Here is a 20,471-nt window from a genome sequence, read left to right as displayed (position 1 = left end):
ACAAATCTCTGCTGCAGCTGTAAAAAACTGGGCATATTAATAGCCATAAATTAAACTATACAGTTGTGAAGTTTGAGTATTGCTCATTTACCTACTTAATTGGAATATACATGATTTTTCTATAGCACAAGATTGTTCTTATTGCATTTTATAGTACACGTTGTAAAAAAAAATATAATTATTATACAGGATTTATATCGCCAACAGTTTGCGCAGCGCTTTACAAAATGAAGGTAGCCATAACAGTTACAATACAATTTGGTACAAGAGGTAACGGATGGCCCGGCTCGTTAGAGCATACAATCTAAGAGGAAGTAATAGCTGTGAGAGGACGAGCTGATGGAGGAAATAAATGGCAGTTTGCTAGGTAGAAGCAGGATAGGCTTCTTTAAAGGGAGGTTTTCAGGGATCGTCTAAAGGTGGATAGATTAGGAGATAACCGGACAGATTGGGGTAGGGAGTTCCATAGGATGGGAGAAGCTCGGGAGAAGTCCTGGAGGTGAGCATTATAGGAGGTGACACGGGAACTAGAGTGCAGAAGGTCTTGGGAGGATCGAAGAGAGCGTTTTGGTTGATATTTTGAGACCAGGTTGGTGATGTAGCTGGGGGCAGAGTTGTGGATGGCTTTGTAAGTTGTTAGTATTTTGAAATTTATTTGCTGGGCGAGTGGAAGCCAGTGGAGGGATTGGCAGAGAGGGGTGGCAGACATTGAATGGTTGGTAAGGTGGATGAGCCTGGCAGCAGTATTCATGATGGACTGGAGGGGGGATAGCCTATGTAAAGGTAAGCCAATGAGGAGGGAGTTGCAGTAGTCGAGACGAGAGATAACCAGGGAGTGAATTAAAAGCTGTGGTATCATTGGTTGGAAATATCATTTAATTTGCACGCATTTAAGGGTTCATGCACCTGGGGGCATATGATTTTACACAGGATTTTGCTGCCAGCAAGATCTACATATAATCCTGTCTGTGCAGTGTATGCACGTGTTGCTTGTGCAACATTTACATGTGTACAGCGCTAGCATGCTTGGTTGCTAGAACTTGCATGAAGACAACAATATGTTATCTGCTGTGCAGGCGTCGTTGATTAAACATTGTTGATATTTACATGTCACTCCTGAGCAGTAGGGGCAGCTAATAAGGTACATTTGTGTTGGACGCATGTAAATATTAGCGCAAATGTTTATAATGCATACAGTATTAAATACGATCCATACGTAAAGCCTTGAACATAGTTTTTGGGGGGTTGTTTATTGTGTAGCTGAACACAGGTCCAGGTTATAGCTATGTGTATGGGCTTATATAAATTTAATACAGCTGCGTTCAGATCCCTAAAAAAATGAAGCGTTACAGATCTGAACACAGCATATTTTGTGCCTATGTGCATGAGCACTAATTCGTTACGTTTTAGGCTTGCTGATAAGAGGCAAATCTCATCATGCTCTCAAGCATGTTAAATGGCAGCAGTAACTATGAAGGTTGCCGCACATTACAATTAGATTGTACAAAATCCTTTAGGCCTCATGCACACTGGGTTTAAAACTGCCACTTTTGTAGTTTTTTTCTCAATATGCAAAAGCACCTCTGTTTGCCTATGTGTCCTTGCATAATAGGTGTTTACAGGTGTATTAGAAGAAGAGCACTTACAGGCTGAAAAGAAACACCAAAGAGGTGTTCAGGAGAGGAGCTGAAGAGGAGGGAAAAAAAAAATGCTAGACGTGCCTAAGGGCTTGCTCATACCATACGTGCATAAAAACCTTAAGGGTACTCTCTAATCACAGGTGGAGATGCCGCATACGCGTATACCCTGATGAAGTCACGTGACAGCGTGACGCAACGCGTTGGTATGCAACTTGTGGTGGCGCACCTCCGGGTGTGGATGCCCTATTGATACACCCAACAAACCCATGCAGTACACCCATAGCATGAGGTTTAAAAGCGTTTTGTGATGGAGCAAATGTGAGTGGGCTAATTGACTTCATTTTATTCTTGCAAAATAAACATTATTGCACTATGGAGGATGTTTCTTCTTGTGTCTTATTAACATAATCCTGAGTGAGAAGTGAGCTGTATATCAGGAAGGACCCTGAGAGAGGTATTGCTGAAAGGAGCGTATGCGGCCTCTCTACCTGTGATGAGATAGTACCCTTAAGGATCGTGGTGTGATCCTAAAAGGTGAGTTGGCCCTTGTGGTCACGGTTTGGAGGTGGAGGGGCATTTCTGCCATTTTGAGGATTTGACACAAGAGTGAAGACCACCTGATCACTTGCACGATTTGTGTTTAAAAGATCACAGTTATATGTTATTGGACACTATTTGGGGATTTTTTTCATATAATTTTTTATTCATTTGTTTATATTTGTGGCTGTTTTTTTTTCCTTGTAATTTGGCATTTATTTATATAGTAATTAAGAAGGCACTGATCACAATTTGATTGCTTTCCCTTTGTCATAAGGGATCACTTGTTTATTTATCACATTAGTCCCACATACAGGGACAGGGGGAGGTTGGATTTTTTCAATAAAGGGATTCACTGAGTGTTGAAACAGGCAATCCTGTGTGTTTCACTACTGTTGCACTTGATTGGATCAGAGCACTGTGTGTGTAATTACAACACGTTTAATATGTTATGTACAGTATTATTGATTATACTTATATTCATTTAGATTTTGTTTAGCGCTTCACCATTTATTTATTCATTCCTTTGTATTCTACATCCACATATCACTTTTGCAGGTAGAAAAGGTTGCAATGGGACTGACAGGTTTTCAGTTGAAGGTAAAGATGGCCAGACCTCTTGCCATTTGTCATTATCAGTTAAAAATCTGCCATTCTTTGGCTGCATTATGTGCACATGCTTCAGGAATGTGTTTTTAAGCTGGCGGTTAACACTGAGGGCTACCGTGATTTAGCTCATAGTTAGTTTAGTTGTATGAAGAAAAAAAAACAAAGAAAATGCAAGCAAAGAATTTACACAAATAGATACAACCTTAAAAACTCTCCACCAAATTTTTTTAAATGACAGCGCTGTCAATTTAGATCAGCCACACCTGTCTGGACCACATATTTCAAGTGTCCCTTATATGAGACCACTTGGGGGGTTATTTAGTAAAGCTGGAGAGTGGAAATCTGGTGCAACTCTGCATAGAAACAAGCAGCTTCCAGGTATTATTACTAAAGCTTAATTGAACAAGCTTAAAATAGAGGCTGATTGGCTACCATGCACAGCTGCACCAGATTCTGGGTGTTCCAGTTTTAGTAAATCTCCCCATGTGTTACTTGTACATTATTATTGATGAAATCACACTTAAAGAACAGAAAAGGGGAGAAAGATTGTCTGTATGGTAGTCCTAATCTGCAATATGATACCCTGACGTAGAGGCCAGTGAAGATCTCCACTTAGTAAACTGCAGTTTTTTTAGGAGCAGTTGCATCAGTTTATGGTTAGCTCCTCCACTCCTCTAATATCATTTTGCTCTGCCTTATAGCTGTATTGCAAGTAGCTACAGATCTTAATCCACTTGTTAGATTCCACAGTCAGCATTCAGGATCAGATATCACATAAGTAGGTTCAGATTAGGGATATAGTCACCTTCCATTCATTTCCCATCCTGTATTTGCCTTCAGGAGTGATTAGAGTTGCCCAGGATTGTCAGGTATAGGAAACGTGATTCATTCCCCTTTTTCCCCAAATGACAATTGTTGGTACTTTGCCATGGAAAGCTCTGGCTAGGATCAACTTGATAATTCAAAATACGACTTCTTCTTGGCATTGAATGGATTTGTGGACGAGTGAAAGACAAATACAAGCTGTTGCAGGGTGCTTTTAATAAGGTGAACATGTTAGTCTGTCCTGCATTGACAAAGTAGAAGTATACTTTACAGGAGAACTATACTCACCGTGGCTCAGGTGATGTGGCGTCCTGGGACTTGCCACCAGCCGCTGACATCTTCGGGCGGCTGGCTTCTGGGTCGCCTGCCGTGTTCATTGGCTATGCAGGGATGACATCACTCCCGTGCATTGGAGTTCAGTCATTCTCATCATTGCTGAATTTCTACAGAGAGCTGTGCATTTGTACAGGGAGAGACGGGCAAGTAGGTAACTTTAATACAGAAGAGACAAGGCCTGTCTCTTCTGCATTAAAAATGCTTGTACATTTTTTTTTTTGTACATAAAGTTTCACTTTAAAGTCCAGGCAGATATAAAAACACCATCCAGTTAAAAAATAATTTTACACACAGCTGGGCACTCCCAGGTAAAACAAGAAAATTGTGTTTTTACAAAACAAAAAACCTAAAACCAGCAGCTGCTTTTGATTGCCAAAGGTTGTACACCTTCAGGTTCTAGTGGTATTTCCTGGGCAGAATTTATTTCAGATACTTATATAGCGTCGTCAATTTACGCAGCGCTTTACATATATATTGTACATTCACATCAGTCCCTAACCCTCAAATTGTATACAATCTAAGGTCCCTAACTCACATTCATACATACACATACTAGGGCCAATTTAGACAGGAGCCAACTCACCTACCAGCATGTTTTTGGAGTGTGGGAGGAAACCAGAGTACCTGGAGGAAACCCACGCAGGCACAGGGAGAACATGCAAACTCCAGGCAGGTGGTGCCGTGGTCGGGATTCAAACCAACAACCCTAGTATTGCCAGGTGGAAGTGCTAATCAGCCACTGTGCTGCCACCAATCTGTCACAGATAAAATGCATGTCCACAGCTACTAGCTAAGTGGGGCGTGGTCCATGACTGGAGTAAAGAGGGAATGAGGGGGACTTTGAGAATATAAGGACTTTAAAACCTACCTCCAGATATTTTTTATGGTTGGGAGCAGTTTATATTTGTCAGTTTATAATTTCTTTACTGCCCATATAAAAAATGGGGAGGGAGGAAGGGTGTGGTTCTTACTTGGACAAGAGGGCACAGGCCGCAATAAAACTCTCATAAGTTCTAACCTTTACTTCTCTGATAAATGTGTTTTTATTTTTGTCTGTTTCCCTGTTGAAGAGACTTCACATCGGAAGTGATAAAACATTTCCCCTATAATGACTCCAGCTGCAATAAATTTGGCATAGGGTCTAACTCTTCTTCATTCAAAACAAAAAAACTTTCTTTTTTTTTTTTAACTGTAGTTGGATGGTAAGCAAGACATGCTTCCATCCATGCTGCATAGTGTGGATGGAGGAATCTGTTCAATTGATTTCATTCAGCCTGTAGGCTGAGCAAAAATAATCCATGTGTATACCCAGCTTTACACAGTGCTTGTAATCTATTCCTCAAAATGTAACCAGTGTGGTGCTGGTCCTTCATTGTGTGATCACACGATGATGTAGATTTCAAGCCAGGTTGTATTGCTCAGCTGCAATGTAGACTTGAGGCATGTCACTGAGATCACAACACTGGTTGCACAGAATTACAAATCTTTTTGCTGGTACAACAGTCCCCCTGTATAGATTTTCATCGTGCATTGAACGGTTTGTGTTTGCACAATAATCATTATCTGGGAAATTATGAATTCAGGTATGATAATACAGAAAATAGGTATATACTGCAAGGAAGCGACTCTAGCATATAAAATGTCATGTTTTCAACTGCACATCGTTAAAAGACATCCTTCCCCAGGAACTGCCTTCTACTCATTTGGACAGAAGTGCGGTAGGGTGTACTTCCTCCTCGTCCTCTATGCAGACTGTACTGCAACATCAACTACTTTCATGATTACTTCACATGTTGCCTCAGCATCTGCTTCATTTCTTGCCTTCCGGTGTTTGGGGGTGAGTGTTCCTGCAACCGAAATTCAAAAGCCAGTTTGTCGCAGAGCAAAAAGCTGTTTGAATGTGACTCCAAGCAACCATTCCTGTGTTGGCGGCATCAGAACTCTTTGAGTAGGTAAAATCCAACGGCTGATTGTAATAATGCAGATGAGGTTGTGCTCATATCCTACCATGAGGCAGCTGAGTGCGGTCATTTATGGTGGTTTCCCTGGATGGCATACATCAAGGAGGTGTATTATATAGATATAGTTTTATGTGATCCTATTGCAACATAAGGAGATGTGCTGCTGTGCCTTGCTGTCTATAGTAAAGTCTGTATTTACTATTTGTGGCAGTTATTGCCAAATACAATACTAAATGACTTTTCCAGCAGTGTTAACCCTTTCTGGTGCAGTACTTAAATATGTTTGAATTTGCAGTAGTAACATTATAAAGGGAATTTATCGAGATTGGAGCAGCAGTGCATAGTAACCAATCAGCTTCTATCTTCAGCTTGTTCAGTTAAGCTTTGAAAGTGAAGGATAAAAGCTGATTGGTTGCCATGCATAGCTGCTTTAGTTTTCATAAAATCGCTCTGTGGCATGGAAGAATTTATAATTCTGCATGATAGAGTTAATGTTATCAAACTGGTGGGAAGTCAATATGCAGCCACGAACAGGTGATTTGATTGGCTTAATTGTGCTACTAAAAGCTCATGAAGTCCAGCTCTTTGCACCATATTATTTATAAATGTGAGCTGCTATAGAAAGATTGCAGCACAGTGCCTAAATGGTTAGCACTTCCGCCTGGCAGTACTAGGGTTGTTGGTTCAAATCCCTGCCACGGCACCACCTGCCTGGAGTTTCCATGTTCTCCCTGTTCCTGCGTGGGTTTCCTCCAGGTACTCTGGTTTCCTTCTACACTCCAAAGAGATGCTGGTAGGTTAATTGGCTCCTGTCTAAGCCTACGTTCACACTAGCGTTGTGTGCAGGCGGCAGAGAGGCGTTTGGGAAGCGGTAAAAACGCTTCCCAAATGCCTCTGACAATTCTGCACATTGCAGCACATGGTGCTGTTCTAACGGGTGCGTTTGCGTCGTGGCAAAACGGACGCCTCTGGTCGAGTCAGGAGGCGTTGAAGCCTCCTATTCTAGTCTATGGTGCCGATCCGCAAACGTACGGTTGCAGGGTGTTTGCGGAGCAGTAACACTATATAAACTTCATTATATGCGTTTGCGGAGCGTTTAACGCTCGGCAAACGCCTAGCAATCGCCGCTAAACCGCGCATGCGGCGTTTGCCGAGCGTTAAACGCTCGGCAAAGGCCGGACCAACGCTTGCCAAATGCTATAGATCGTTGGTAAACCAGTCAAGTGTGAACGAGCCCTAAAACCTTAGATTGTATGCCCCTTGATGGTTAGGAACTGATGTGAATGTACTATATATATATATATGTCTGTGTATGTAAAGCGTTATGTAAATTGACGGCGCTATGTAAGTAGCTGTAGTAAATAAATAATGTTGTGCCATATCATAGTGCCACTTAAAAAAGGGACTTCACCCTCGCTGGGGTTAATTGTACTTTTAACCCCTTCTTACTTTCTCAATTAACATACACACCAAGTGAATCCAGTGTTGTCCTGGTGTGATCTGCTGATAGACACTGTACCACTCTGCCATCCAGCTGTCTCTCATGTAGTCGACCCCTGATGATGTGCTGCTGGTTCTGCCCAGCTCTAGACTCTGTGGAGACACTGATCTCTTAGCTCTGGGATATTAGCCATAGACTTCCCAGAAGGCTGCTGCAGCAGGGTGGTGAAAATGTAGCCAGGGGGCAAGGAGGAACAACATTTAGAAAAAAAAAGGTAAACGAAGAAAACAAAGTCTCAGGGTTATGTTTGCAGAGTGGGGGGAGGGGTTGGGTTGTGATGACGTGAATTAGGTTTTTTGCTGTAAAAGTATACTTTAATAATGCATTGTTAAATTTTAGACAGCTTTTTAACAACTAAATCTTTTAAAGCAAAACTAAATTAGCTGAGGGGAGCTCTTGCATAGCATACTTGCACATGTACCTCTCAGTGTGCCCTCCTTCAGCTTTGACAGGTCAAGCTGTAGTTACCATTACATCCAGTGAAGTCAATTCCCATAGAGCTTCTCTCAGGTCCTGCCACGCTTTTCCTCTTCAGACATTGGACAGCCACTTTGTACCCCTTTGCATGTGCATAGCAGTTACAGCGTCCTCATCACCTGGCTCTATTATTTTTTATACAAGATTTATTTAGGGCCAACAGTTTGCGCAGCGCTTTATTTCTCAACATGTGTACATACCTAAAGAAGAAGTACTAGCAGTACCAGGCAAAGTTTTTCTTTTGTTTTGATATATAAATATATTACCTATACACCTATATATTACAGATATACTTTGGATTTTACTGTTGCCAAAAATTTCCAGCTCTTTTTCACAGTGAGACTTTAGTTCCACTTCCATGGCTCATTATGTGGTGACACATGGTGCCGTGTTTTGCTCTGGGTTAAAATGCAGACGTAAAGCGTTTTTATGTATCCTACCGCACTGTATCATGCTTTGAACAGAGCACATAGAAAATGGTTGTTTTCCATGTGCCCTTGCATTGAGTCTACATTGCTCTATGCAGCTCGGGATATGCTGTTAATGAGCACCAAATAAATCAGATGGTATGTTTGTGCAGTTTTTTTTTCAGCAGTGGTTGGATAAAAGGCCACTTCAGTGATTACGTTTGTTTTGGTGTTAGCGCACCTTTCCTGGTTTTGGGTCAGTGCAGGTCCTCTCAGTGAATTTGGCTTTCTTTGCCCATTAGTTAATTCTGTCTTGTTGGTACTCCAGTTTTCTATGTTAGATGGATATTTCTCCACCACAGCTTTTTGGCCTCATTCACACAGTCATACCTATTCGTATACCTGTGAGAAGGGCCGTCTGCACCGGTGTCCCATTCATCTGCACGCAGACAGGTCCTATTCATGTCTATTTGAACACAGCAGCTGCATGGACATAATTGTAGGGCAGCTGCAGGTCACACTTTTGCAAGTGCATGTACCACCTACCCCCAACAAACACAGTGTACAAAACCTTACCTGTCAGTGCCATTTTCTGGGTTAATTGGTCACTACCATGGATAGCATTGTGGACAACAATGAACCAGGGCTCCCTTTTAAACTGGGAGTCACATCTTCCCAACAAGTTGCCAAAACAAATTGTGTTCAGTAATATTTTTGAGTAGAACTATAAAGGCAAACTTGTTTTTTTCCATATATATTTACCACTGCTCAAGGTAGAGAGACTCCCAATCTCCAAGCACAACTCTTCCTGTAGTTGCTAGCCCAGCTCATGTGCTGCATAGATGAGTACAAAGGACGTTGGATTGGCTGCACTCCAAACAATCCACTTTATTGAACCAAGATAAAACCAATACAAACAGTGGAGATACAGTGGGGGACTGGCAGGTAAAGTGTTTCATGCTAAAAACAGAACTTATTCGTTACCCAGTGGACCCATGCACAAAGTGTTGGTTTTAAGCACCAGCAACAGCTGTTCCTCCTAATAAACACTGGGTCGTCCTCCTGCTACACCAAACCGATTTAAAGGTAAAGACAGTTCTGCAACTAACGATTTTAACATCCGCAAAGTGCAACGCACCAACCACAGGATATGTGCAAGAATTGCCACATCGCACAATGGAGATGGCAAAAAGAACAAAAAAATGAAACTAAAGCTGTAAAGAATGTATGGTAAGAAGAAACATAAAATAACATACCATGAAGAAAACACCACATCATGTATAAATGTATGTATATTGGATCCATCCCAGATAAGAAGATATACAAATTATAAAAATAGATATGTTTCACATCAATAACAAAGTCTCTGTCCTGTCCTCACCATCCCAGATATAATAAAGACCAAAAAGGCTAATAAGGCAGTGGAACGGCCAGAGACACAGAAAATAATCAAAAAAGATCAGCACCAAATAAACGCATGTAGTCAAACGCATATATAGTGACCAATTACCCCAGAAAATGGCACTGACAGGTAAGGTTGTGTACACTGTGTTTGTTGGGGGTAGGTGGTACTTGCACAGTTGTAAAATTGTGACCTGCAGCTGCCCTACAATTATGTCCATGCAGCTGCTGTGTTCAAATAGACATGAATAGGACCTGTCTGCGTGCACATGAATGGGACACCAGTGCAGACGGCCCTTCGCACAGGTATACGAATAGGTATGACTGTGTGAATGAGGCCAAAAAGCTGTGGTGGAGAAATATCCATCTAACATAGAAAACCGGAGTACCAACAAGACAGAATTAACTAATGGGCAAAGAAAGCCAAATTCACTGAGAGGACCTGCACTGACCCAGGTAAAACATAATCACATCAGAGAGGGAGGGGGCCATTAAAAACTTTATTTTTTCCCGTCTCCATTGTGCGACGTGGGAATTCTTGCACATATTCTGTGGTTGGTGCATTGGATTTTATGCGTTGCACTTTGGGGATGTTAAAATTGTTAGTTGCAGAACTGTCTTTACCTTTAAATCGGTTTGGTGTAGCAGGAGGTGGCCCCACTATTTATTAGGTGGAACAGCTGTTGCTGGTGCTTCAAACCAACCCTTTGTACATGGGTCCACTTGGTAATGAATAAGCGTTTAGCGTGAAACGCGTTTACCTGCCAGTCCCCCACTGTATTTCCACTGTTTGTATTGGTTTTATCTTGGTTCAATAAAGTGAATTGTTTGGAGTGCAGCTGATTGGTTGTCCTTTGTTTTTTTTTCCAATTTGGATACAGTCACGGAGGGTTATAACCCCAATCAGTTTTCTTTTGGCGTCTGTGTCCCATTGGAAAGATTTCCCTTCACTCCCTGTCTCATAGCCAAAACAGAAAGTGAGGGAAGATTTCCCCTTTATTCCTATTCAGGTGACAACCCACAATTAAATCAACAGTGTAAAATAAAATGTGAACTGCCCCCACTCCCCTGTGCTTGTGCGCAAAGGCGAATGTACATGTTGGTGCTGCATGCATACAGTGATTGTCCCACACATGTGAGGTATAGCTGTGAACATCAGATCATGGGCAGTAATTCTAGAACTAGACCGCCTCTGTAAATCTAAAGTGGTAACCTGTAAAGGCTTTTAAAGCGACGCCTTTAGATAGTAAAATGTATGTCCTTTGGTGCCGGTGCAGGAGCATGCGCAATTTTAAGGCCAGTTCACACCACAAAAACACACTCCGGATGCGTTCTGGATGGGTTTTTGCTTACAGTTCACACCACACTCCATTCCTGGGCATTTTGCTGTATTACAGTACAGTTCTCTGCAGAAAAAATGCAGCATGTCCTACTTTTTTTTTCTGCACTGGTGTGAACTAGGGCCATTGAAATACATGGAAAACACTGCATGCATTTTTGATGTAGAAAAAAACGCACTGGATTGCATTTGGTGTGAATCAGCTCCTAAAGTGGAGTTCCAGTAAAAAAAAAAAAAAAAAAATAAGTCCGTAGCTACAAAAATTGTAGCTGCTGACTTTTAACAAATGGTCACTTTGCAACATGGCAATTCCACAGTATGTGTGTTCCGATTTCCCCCCCCCAGCCGTTTCACTTGCCACCCTGTATACCCGGCTCATCTTCAGTGTGGGCAGCTGGTTGTGACAGCCGGGTGCTTAGTGTGCATATGCGAGTCGTGCTGTGCTTTGTGAATGGTCCCAAAAGACTATGGGGAGGATAACTTCCGCTTCCAATCGCCTAGGCCAGTGGTCGGCAAGCCATGGCTCGCGAGCCACATGCGGCTCTTTACCCACTCTAATGCGGCTCTTCTGTGTGCCGGGCGCCTGCTCCCCTCCCTCCTCTCGGTCGGCCGCTCCCCTGCCTCCTCTCGGTTGGCAGCCCCAAAAGTCCGCGCGGACCTTTTAATCCGGCCCACGGATGTGGCTGTCAGGATGTGTGTAGGCGGGGCAGCGTGCCGAACGTGAGGGGAGGGGAGCTAGGCTCCTCTCACAGTCCGCCCTGAAGACCCGAACGGCGCGGGAAGACAGCGAGAGGAACGCAAAAGGTAAGTGAATTGACACGGGGGACTTGGCTTACTAGAAGGGGGGGGGGATAGTACTGTGGGGGATGAAATACTATATGAGGGATGAATTACTTTGAGGGATGAATTACTATATGGGGGGATGAAATACTATATGAGGGATGAAATACTATATGAGGGATGAAATACTATATGAGGGATGAATTACTATATGGGGGATGAATTACTATATGGGGGATGAATTACTATATGAGGGATGAAATACTATATGAGGGATGAATTACTATATGGGGGATGAATTACTATATGAGGGATGAAATACTATATGAGGGATGAAATACTATATGAGGGATGAAATACTATATGGGGGGATGAAATACTATATGAGGGATGAAATACTATATGAGGGATGAAATACTATATGAGGGATGAATTACTATATGAGGGATGAAATACTATATGAGGGATGAAATACTATATGGGGGGATGAAATACTATATGAGGGATGAAATACTATATGAGGGATGAATTACTATATGAGGGATGAAATACTATATGGGGGGATGAAATACTATATGAGGGATGAAATACTATATGAGGGATGAAATACTATATGAGGGATGAATTACTATACGGGGGATGAAATACTATACGAGGGATGAAATACTATACGGGGGATGAAATACTATACGAGGGATGAAATACTATACGGGGGATGAATTGCTATGGGGGATGAATTACTATATGGGGGATGAATTACTATGGGGGATGAATTACTATGGGGGATGAATTACTATATGGGGGATGAATTACTATGGGGGATGAATTACTATATGGAGGATGAATTACTATATGGGGGATGAATTACTATATGGGGGATGAATTACTATGGGGGATGAATTACGATGGGGGATGAATTACGATGGGGGATGAATTACACTATGGGGGATGAATTACACTATGGGGGATGAATTACACTATGGGGGATGAATTACTATATGGGGGATGAATTACTATGGGGGATGAATTACTATGGGGGATGAATTACTATATGGGAGATGTATTTTCAGTTTTAAAAATGTGGCTCTCAAAATAAATTTCAATCATGGTTTTGGCGAGATTTGGCTCAGTTGAAAAAAAAGGTTGCCCACCACTGGCCTAGGCCGAAGTGGGAGCGGGTACATGTCAATTTCAGGAACCTGCTCATCAAAGGTTTCGATCCTTAATGGGGAGGGGGGGGGACCAGTCCTTAAAATGTAAGTTCCCCTTTTGGGTGGAGCTCTGCTTTAACGCGTGACATGTTTGGTATCTCTTTGCTTGGTGCAGCATCATCTTTTATATTTTACAAAAAATAGGTTCTGTATTGTTTTTTTGCTTTAAAATTAAAAAAAATTGTGCATTTTCCCCAAAAAATTGCGTTTGAAAAACTGCTGCACAAATACTGTCTGACATAAAAAGTTGCAACCCCCACCATTGTATTCTCTAGGGCCTCTGCTTTAAAAAAAATATGTTTGGGGGTTCCAACTAATTGTACAGCAAAAACATCCTGATGTAAACAAAAGTGCCAGAAAAAAACTGCCTGGAATGAGTGAAAACCTGACAGGGATTCTAATCGCTCTCCACTTTTACCACAACTAAATCTTTGTCTGTAGTTGTCAGCCCCTCCCCTTCCGCAGTCCCAGCCTGACAGTGTGTCCTGTCCCAGTTATCATCACCTTCCCAGTCAGCGCCGGTGGGCGGGGCTCGGTGTGCGGAGGGGCGGGCTCTTCCCTGAGCTGTCTCGTCCTGTGTGGGAGAATCCAGAGCGCTGTGCGCAGGTCCGATGAACGGAGTACCATGGCTGTCCTCCTGGGCTCAGATCTGTAATCGGTCCGCTCCACACGCCGGTTCCTGGTGGGGGGATCGTGTGCCGCAGCCGCTCTTCATTTTCCCCGTCCAGCCGTCGTTTTCTGTGGATCTGTAGAGGGAGCGCGGATCTCACCATGATTGATAGCTGCAAGAAGCAGCCCGGCTTTCCGGACTTCATATCTGCCGGCAATGTGGAGGCACTGAAGGAGAAGGAATGTCTGGATGTGAACAGCCAGAAGAGTCTGAAGGAAGGTCAGTGCGGGCCGGTGATGGTGGGGATGGGGGATGTATTGCTATGCAGACTGCAGTGTCCGCATCTGGATCGTACATTATGGAGCATTGTCAGCTCTGTACAGCCAGCTCTATGGGCTCTGTCATATGTCCGAGTGATTGGCATCACATCGTGTGCTCCTCCTCCTCACCTTTTATATAGGAACCTCTGCAATCCTTATTCCATACATCCCACACACAGGATCCATACATCCCACACACAGGATCCATACATCCCACACACAGGATCCATACAACCCACACACAGGATCCATACAACCCACACACAGGATCCATACAACCCACACACAGGATCCATACATCCCACACACAGGATCCATACAACCCACACACAGGATCCATACAACCCACACACAGGATCCATACATCCCACACACAGGATCCATACATCCCACACACAGGATCCATACATCCCACACACAGGATCCATACATCCCACACACAGGATCCATACATCCCACACAAACAGGATCCATACATCCCACACACAGGATCCATACATCCCACACACAGGATCCATACATCCCACACACAGGGGCCATACATCTCACACACAGGATCCATACATCTCACACACGCAGGATCCATACATCTCACACACGCAGGATCCATGCAACCCACACACGCAGGATCCATGCAACCCACACACGCAGGATCCATGCAACCCACACACGCAGGATCCATGCATCCCACACACGCAGGATCCATGCATCCCACACACGCAGGATCCATGCATCCCACACACGCAGGATCCATGCATCCCACACACGCAGGATCCATGCATCCCACACACGCAGGATCCATGCATCCCACACACGCAGGATCCATGCATCCCACACACGCAGGATCCATGCAACCCACACACGCAGGATCCATGCAACCCACACACAATTCACCATCTCCTTTATTCTATAAAAATGTTTGCAGAACTGCAGTGAAGTGCTTGTATGTCCCTGATAACCAACCTGCAGCCCTTTGGCGCTTTGTATGGCCCTCGGGGCGCCTGCAGACACAAATCCTTTTCCTTATTGCTCTGTTATATTACTGATTTCTAGCAGTCTCATGTAAAATGTCTCCAGTCTATGTCTCTTAAAGAATGTCCCCAGTCTCCAACAACTCTTATAGCATGTTCTCAGCCCCTGACCGTCTCCTGCGCCACGTCTGCAGTCTCTGACCGTCTCCTGCGCCACGTCTGCCGTCTCTGACCGTCTCCTGCGCCACGTCTGCCGTCTCTGACCGTCTCCTGCGCCACGTCTGCCGTCTCTGACCGTCTCCTGCGCCACGTCTGCCGTCTCTGACCGTCTCCTGCGCCACGTCTGCCGTCTCTGACCGTCTCCTGCGCCACGTCTGCCGTCTCTGACCGTCTCCTGCGCCACGTCTGCCGTCTCTGACCGTCTCCTGCGCCACGTCTGCCGTCTCTGACCGTCTCCTGCGCCACGTCTGCCGTCTCTGACCGTCTCCTGCGCCACGTCTGCCGTCTCTGACCGTCTCCTGCGCCACGTCTGCCGTCTCTGACCGTCTCCTGCGCCACGTCTGCCGTCTCTGACCGTCTCCTGCGCCACGTCTGCAGTCTCTGACCGTTTCTCACACTAAATTTTATGTGTGACCGGGGTGGACTGACCATTTGAGCACTTGGGCACTGCCCGGGGTCAGTAGGGGGCCCCATGAGATGCCCCTGGTATGTTTCATTGGCTTTTTCATAGGGTTTTTTGGGTGTGGGCGAGGAACCGGGCTCCATGATCCCCTCTTGCCCGGGGGCCCCCATGAGTTGTCAGTCTGCCCCTGTGTGCAACCCTTTTGCAATGTTAATGGCTGCACTTGAGACCCCCCAAATCAAGAAAGTTGACCACCAATGTTATGTGCCTGATGGTCCCTGCATATACTTGTTACTTTAGGGTTTTTTTCATGGGGTATGAAGTCATCAGATGATTTGTATATGTCTAGATGTGAATTCTTCTGGCCAGATTCACGTCTGTGTGGTGCAGATTTTCCACATCGCACTTTATGCACATTTTACACACTTTTTAGTTGCACTGCCATTAAGCTCTATTAGAACTCACATTTTATGAGAGCAAATCAGAGATGCAGAATTTCCATGCACTTTCATAAAATGCACATTCTGATTTTAATGGCACACCTAAAACACGTGTAAAACTGCACCGCACGGATGTGAACGGGGGGCCTTGGGTGCGTATTTTACACAGGATCTTCTGTTACCCCTGCCAGTAAGATCCTGCGTTCCATGCAGGCAATATGCTTCTGCCGTATGAATGAGCTCTGAAAGAATCTGAGATAATAAAGCCAGCCACATTGTAATGTTTTCTGTTTAGCTGCAATGCCAGAGATGTGATTCTGTTTGTAAATCTATAGGTCTGTATTGGCTTTTGTGTAAAGAAAATCTTCCCCACCCTTCCACTTCCTGTGCGCTCTAGAAAAGAGAGCATGATGTCCCAACCTGGTGTTTAAACAAGTCTGAGGGATGACATCATTGTTCATCTGTGTAATGCTGAAGGGGAGGAAGGCATGATCTCACTAGTTGTCTAGGTGTAAATCATTACCTCTCCTTTCTTCTGGAAAGTGAAGAGAAGCTTCCCTGTTGTCACCCGATCTTGCTGTCTGTAATCTGGGCTGCATTCATTTATTCATTTAATCATTGCTTTGTTGATTGCGGTAGGGGTTGTGCATTCACTCACATTTTGTCTCTAGTTACTGCAGATACTGGATTGTTACATACAGATCTCAGAGTGGATGTTCAATTAGATTTTTGTCTGTTCTGTGTTTTTTTTTTTTTACAGTTAACATTTTGTCCTCTTCAGTATTTTATTCCCATGTCGGCCAAAAGTGTTTACATTTTGTTTGGAATGAGTCATCTACTGTGCATGTCAGTCTTTGTGATATATGATCTCCTTTCTGGAAGTAGTACAACTCATATATGTGAAGTGTGTCTGTGGTCTGTATGGGAGTGGCAATAGTCTGTGTACTTCGAAGTACCTGTATCTTAATCTTAGCATGCATGATGTGAACTTGTGGTTTGTGCTACAACCAGCCGCAGAATTTTCCATAGTAAGCACTGCTGGCACTTGTCACCCAGGCAGACAGTGCTATTCTGCCATGAGACCTGTCATTGTATATAGCCAAACCTTAAGAGACTGGAAAGTATTTGCTCTGCAGGATTCAGTACATTAATCTGGTCAGACATTTCTGCAGCTTGGCCTGCCCTGATTGAAATACTCTGCACGTGCTTCAGTTTCAAGTAATATTCACAGCATTTCATAGATCTGTCTCCATAAAAGATCTGTATAGAAAGATCTTGCACCATGTCTGAGAAATTGCGTTCCTTTTACACAGCAGCTCCCCAGGTGCCCAGAGATTCCACGTCTGAGCGTTATCCAATGGCAAATGCACAAGTATTGGGGAGCATGTCGGGATTATTCTTATATTATCGGGGAGCCATAGCAATGCCCAAGAACCTGCGAATGGACTATATATTGGTGATATTTGCATGTAAAAAAAGATACAGCAATAGATGTATCAGGTTAGACTGGTTGTTACATTGTATGATACAACACATGACTGTATGCAAAATTAAACTGGATACACTACAGAGTTTCAACCAGCAACCCCTTTCAGAGCTGTTTTAACCTGTTAGTTTATTTGTATCATACACAGATCCAGGCTGCAACAAACACAGCTAAAAAAAATAAGAGAAGTTTAAAGAGACCCTGTCACTTTGCCTATTCAAGGCTCTCTCCTCAGGGTAGTAAAGGGGTTAAGCTGGCAATGAAATCAGCAAATTTAATTTGGTTTTTGATGAACCAACCAAAATTGGTGTGTGGGTGGCCCTTCCACCAAACATCCTTGACAGCCAAACCAATTAGATGCAGCCACTTAAAAAATACAGTAGCCAGCACTGCAGATTCATCCTTGCATGCAGCACATTTTGTCTGCAAGTGGTTGCTGGTATGGGGACTGCTGCGATTCCTGCAACCACCCACAACAGTGTGAACCTAGCCTTAGAGCCTCGGTCATGTTTTTATTGCTATTTGTGTCTCTGGTGGAAAGATTCAACTTCCCTCTTTGTCCAGGTGACTATGACCAAGGCACAAATAATGGGAAATCGGAGGTCACAATTGTCTCAAGGGATTTCTCCTCTCTTTGAAGATATTACCTGGTATGTCTGTGGGATAGGGCATAGGGGGAATATTCCCAGTGGTGCAGAATTTTGCCATAAGGGGGGCAAAGTTAACAGGCCAACCTTGCTTGTAGTATATGGTCCCCATAGTAGTTAAAAAGAAATTCTTGTTCCATTACTACTTGAATACATACAGCATTGACACATTTTATTATATAATACATTTTTTATTTTTTTTAACCTTTTGGAGTGAATCTGCAGCAATCTATGGATATTCAAGTATTTACATATTCTTGGCAAGCAGTAAATGGGCTTTAAAACGTATCTTCCATGAGCTTTGTGGCCACAAGCACAGTGAGGCAGTTCATCCTTAAACATAGCATCAAAGCATTAAAGAGCACCAGTCACATTCCAGTAAGCATTGTCTAGTACAAGTTATAAAAAGCAAGAAAACATGACTGATTTAAGTGAGTGATTCTTCCTTCTCTTCATAGTTATTTAAAAGTGCTCCCTGCTGCAATTTCTAGCTTGTATTGTGCAACATCTTTACCAGAGGTTACATTAGATGTGTCTGTAAAGTGGTAAACTCAGGCTTTAAAAATGTAGAAAAACTACATTGACTATAGCCAGGGGTGGCAAGCTGCTTCAAGTTTAAACTGCTTTCTTAGCGTGGTGATAGAAAATGAAATTAGTTTTTTCATATATACATGTGATATCTTTTTATATTATGCAAAGTTTAGGCCTCAGAATACATTGGTTGGAGCAGTAGAATTCTTCTTAAAGTGCATATTACCAAGTTGGATCCAAATCACTTATCTTTTGTGTTTTGGGGTGCTGTCCCTTCATTAGAGTTGCCAAACTATATAAGGAGAGGTCTTAAAGCAGACCTGAACTGAAAAAAAAAACCCGACATAGGATTTTAAAGACAGAATAATTGCGTCTCTTTGCCGGTCAGCATTAATGTAGACTGAGCCATGCATACATATTGGTACCTCTCTGTGCTGTGACTTCCTGGGCGAATGTGTGGGAATGATGTAATCTTGGCCCAGCCAATCAAGAGGTTCCAGGAGGAAGGCTAGGAGAAGATGGCAGCAGCTGTGATGAGCAGGAGCCCTGACACCTTTGCGCTGGCGGGGATCGTTTGGCAGGTATGTCAGCATTAACGTGCTAGTATGTGCAGCATATGACACATTATGGCAAACTCCTGGGGCCCATTGAAAAAAAAAATCAGGTTAATTCCACTTTTAAAATGCCCTTTTGCATTGCAGGAAATGAACACGCCCAGAAGTTAGCAGCAGGCCTCCATGAAAGATTTCTCTTTAATGGAATGAGGTTCCAAAAAAGTTAGTTTTTACTCTTTGCTTTTGCAGGGAGGGTTTGTTGGTTCTTGACAAGGTCACTTTAAAACACAGCGGATAATATGCTTGGTAATAAAAACAATTTGGACAAAATCCAAATCCATGTTACGGAGAGCTTTATTCGAATGATTTTCATATGATAGCAGCTCTCCAAAAGGAACAGAAGTGATGCCTCCTAAGTCTGTGTAAAATGCAGCAAGGTAATTTGTGCATGTGATCCCCCATGCAGTAGCAGTTATTCCATTTTAAATTTTTCTGGATTAAAACTTGTTTAAAATGGCTTCTTTGGTAAGTTTAAGAAGTTCATTATGTTTGAGACTTCCTGATATAATTTACTGAGACCTCTGTTTGCCTGTCATAAAATCACCTCCTGTTAAGGTGTGTGTTTATATGAGTAAACATGAAACAAAGGTGTGTTCTTTACAATCTTCTCTCTGATAATGTGTTCTTTGCACCTAAGAGCAATAGAAGCTGAGGCTTGGCTTTGAACTTGTATCCATGCCAAAGCTCTTTCCACCAACAATTGGGCTTTCACTTAATGGTATTGCACAGAGCGTCCCCAAACCTCCTTTTCTTGTGCCCCCTGCCAATGCTCTCTGCTCCTTCTTTTCTAGGTGCACCACCTTAGTTAGTGGCTTCTCATAGAGGGTGCACCTACGTGCTCGCGCTGAGCCGGGATGTAAGCGTCTAATAACGCACACAGCATGGCTCGGCCCCTCCCCTGCTCTCTCCTCACAGAAATTGATTGACAGCAGCATAGCCAATGGCTTGTGGGGAGAGGAAGAGGGAGCAGCACCGGATCAAGATAGGACTTGGGTAAGTATAGGGGAGTGAGGGGGCAATATAGCCAGTAGGACATTTTTTGTTACCTTAATTCAGGAAATGCATTAAGGTAAAATAATGTCCTGCCTGTAGAACCACTTTAAGAAATTGCAGACTACCAGTCCTTACAAGTGGTGGCTGCATTCTTGTCTGCGTGGCAACCATGGGTCCTTCCATAGAGTGGAGAACAGAAGTGTTATTCTCTGG

General features: G+C 43.4%; 1 protein-coding gene across 4 annotated transcripts in view; it reads left to right on the top strand.

The window, feature by feature from the left end:
• Positions 1–20,471, top strand: part of MRTFB (myocardin related transcription factor B) — a 261,703-nt gene that overhangs the window by 120,913 nt on the left and 120,319 nt on the right. Inside the window, exon 1 of one of the 4 annotated variants that reach the window (XM_089679048.1) lies at positions 13,604–13,913. The exons of 2 other annotated variants lie outside the window; for them this stretch is intronic. In XM_089679048.1, the coding sequence (XP_089535174.1) occupies positions 13,796–13,913 (118 nt within the window). In that variant the 5' untranslated portion in view covers positions 13,604–13,795. Of the gene's footprint in view, positions 1–13,603; positions 13,914–20,471 lie in introns of those variants that run through there. One more of the 4 variants, XM_089679046.1, reaches the window with a different exon arrangement.

This window comes from Staurois parvus, unplaced genomic scaffold, assembly GCF_062004578.1.
Source record: "Staurois parvus isolate SC_StPar_1 unplaced genomic scaffold, SC_StPar_1.0 ptg000217l, whole genome shotgun sequence".
Taxonomy (NCBI): Eukaryota; Metazoa; Chordata; class Amphibia; order Anura; family Ranidae; genus Staurois; species Staurois parvus.
This window is presented reverse-complemented; position numbering and strand designations above follow the sequence as displayed.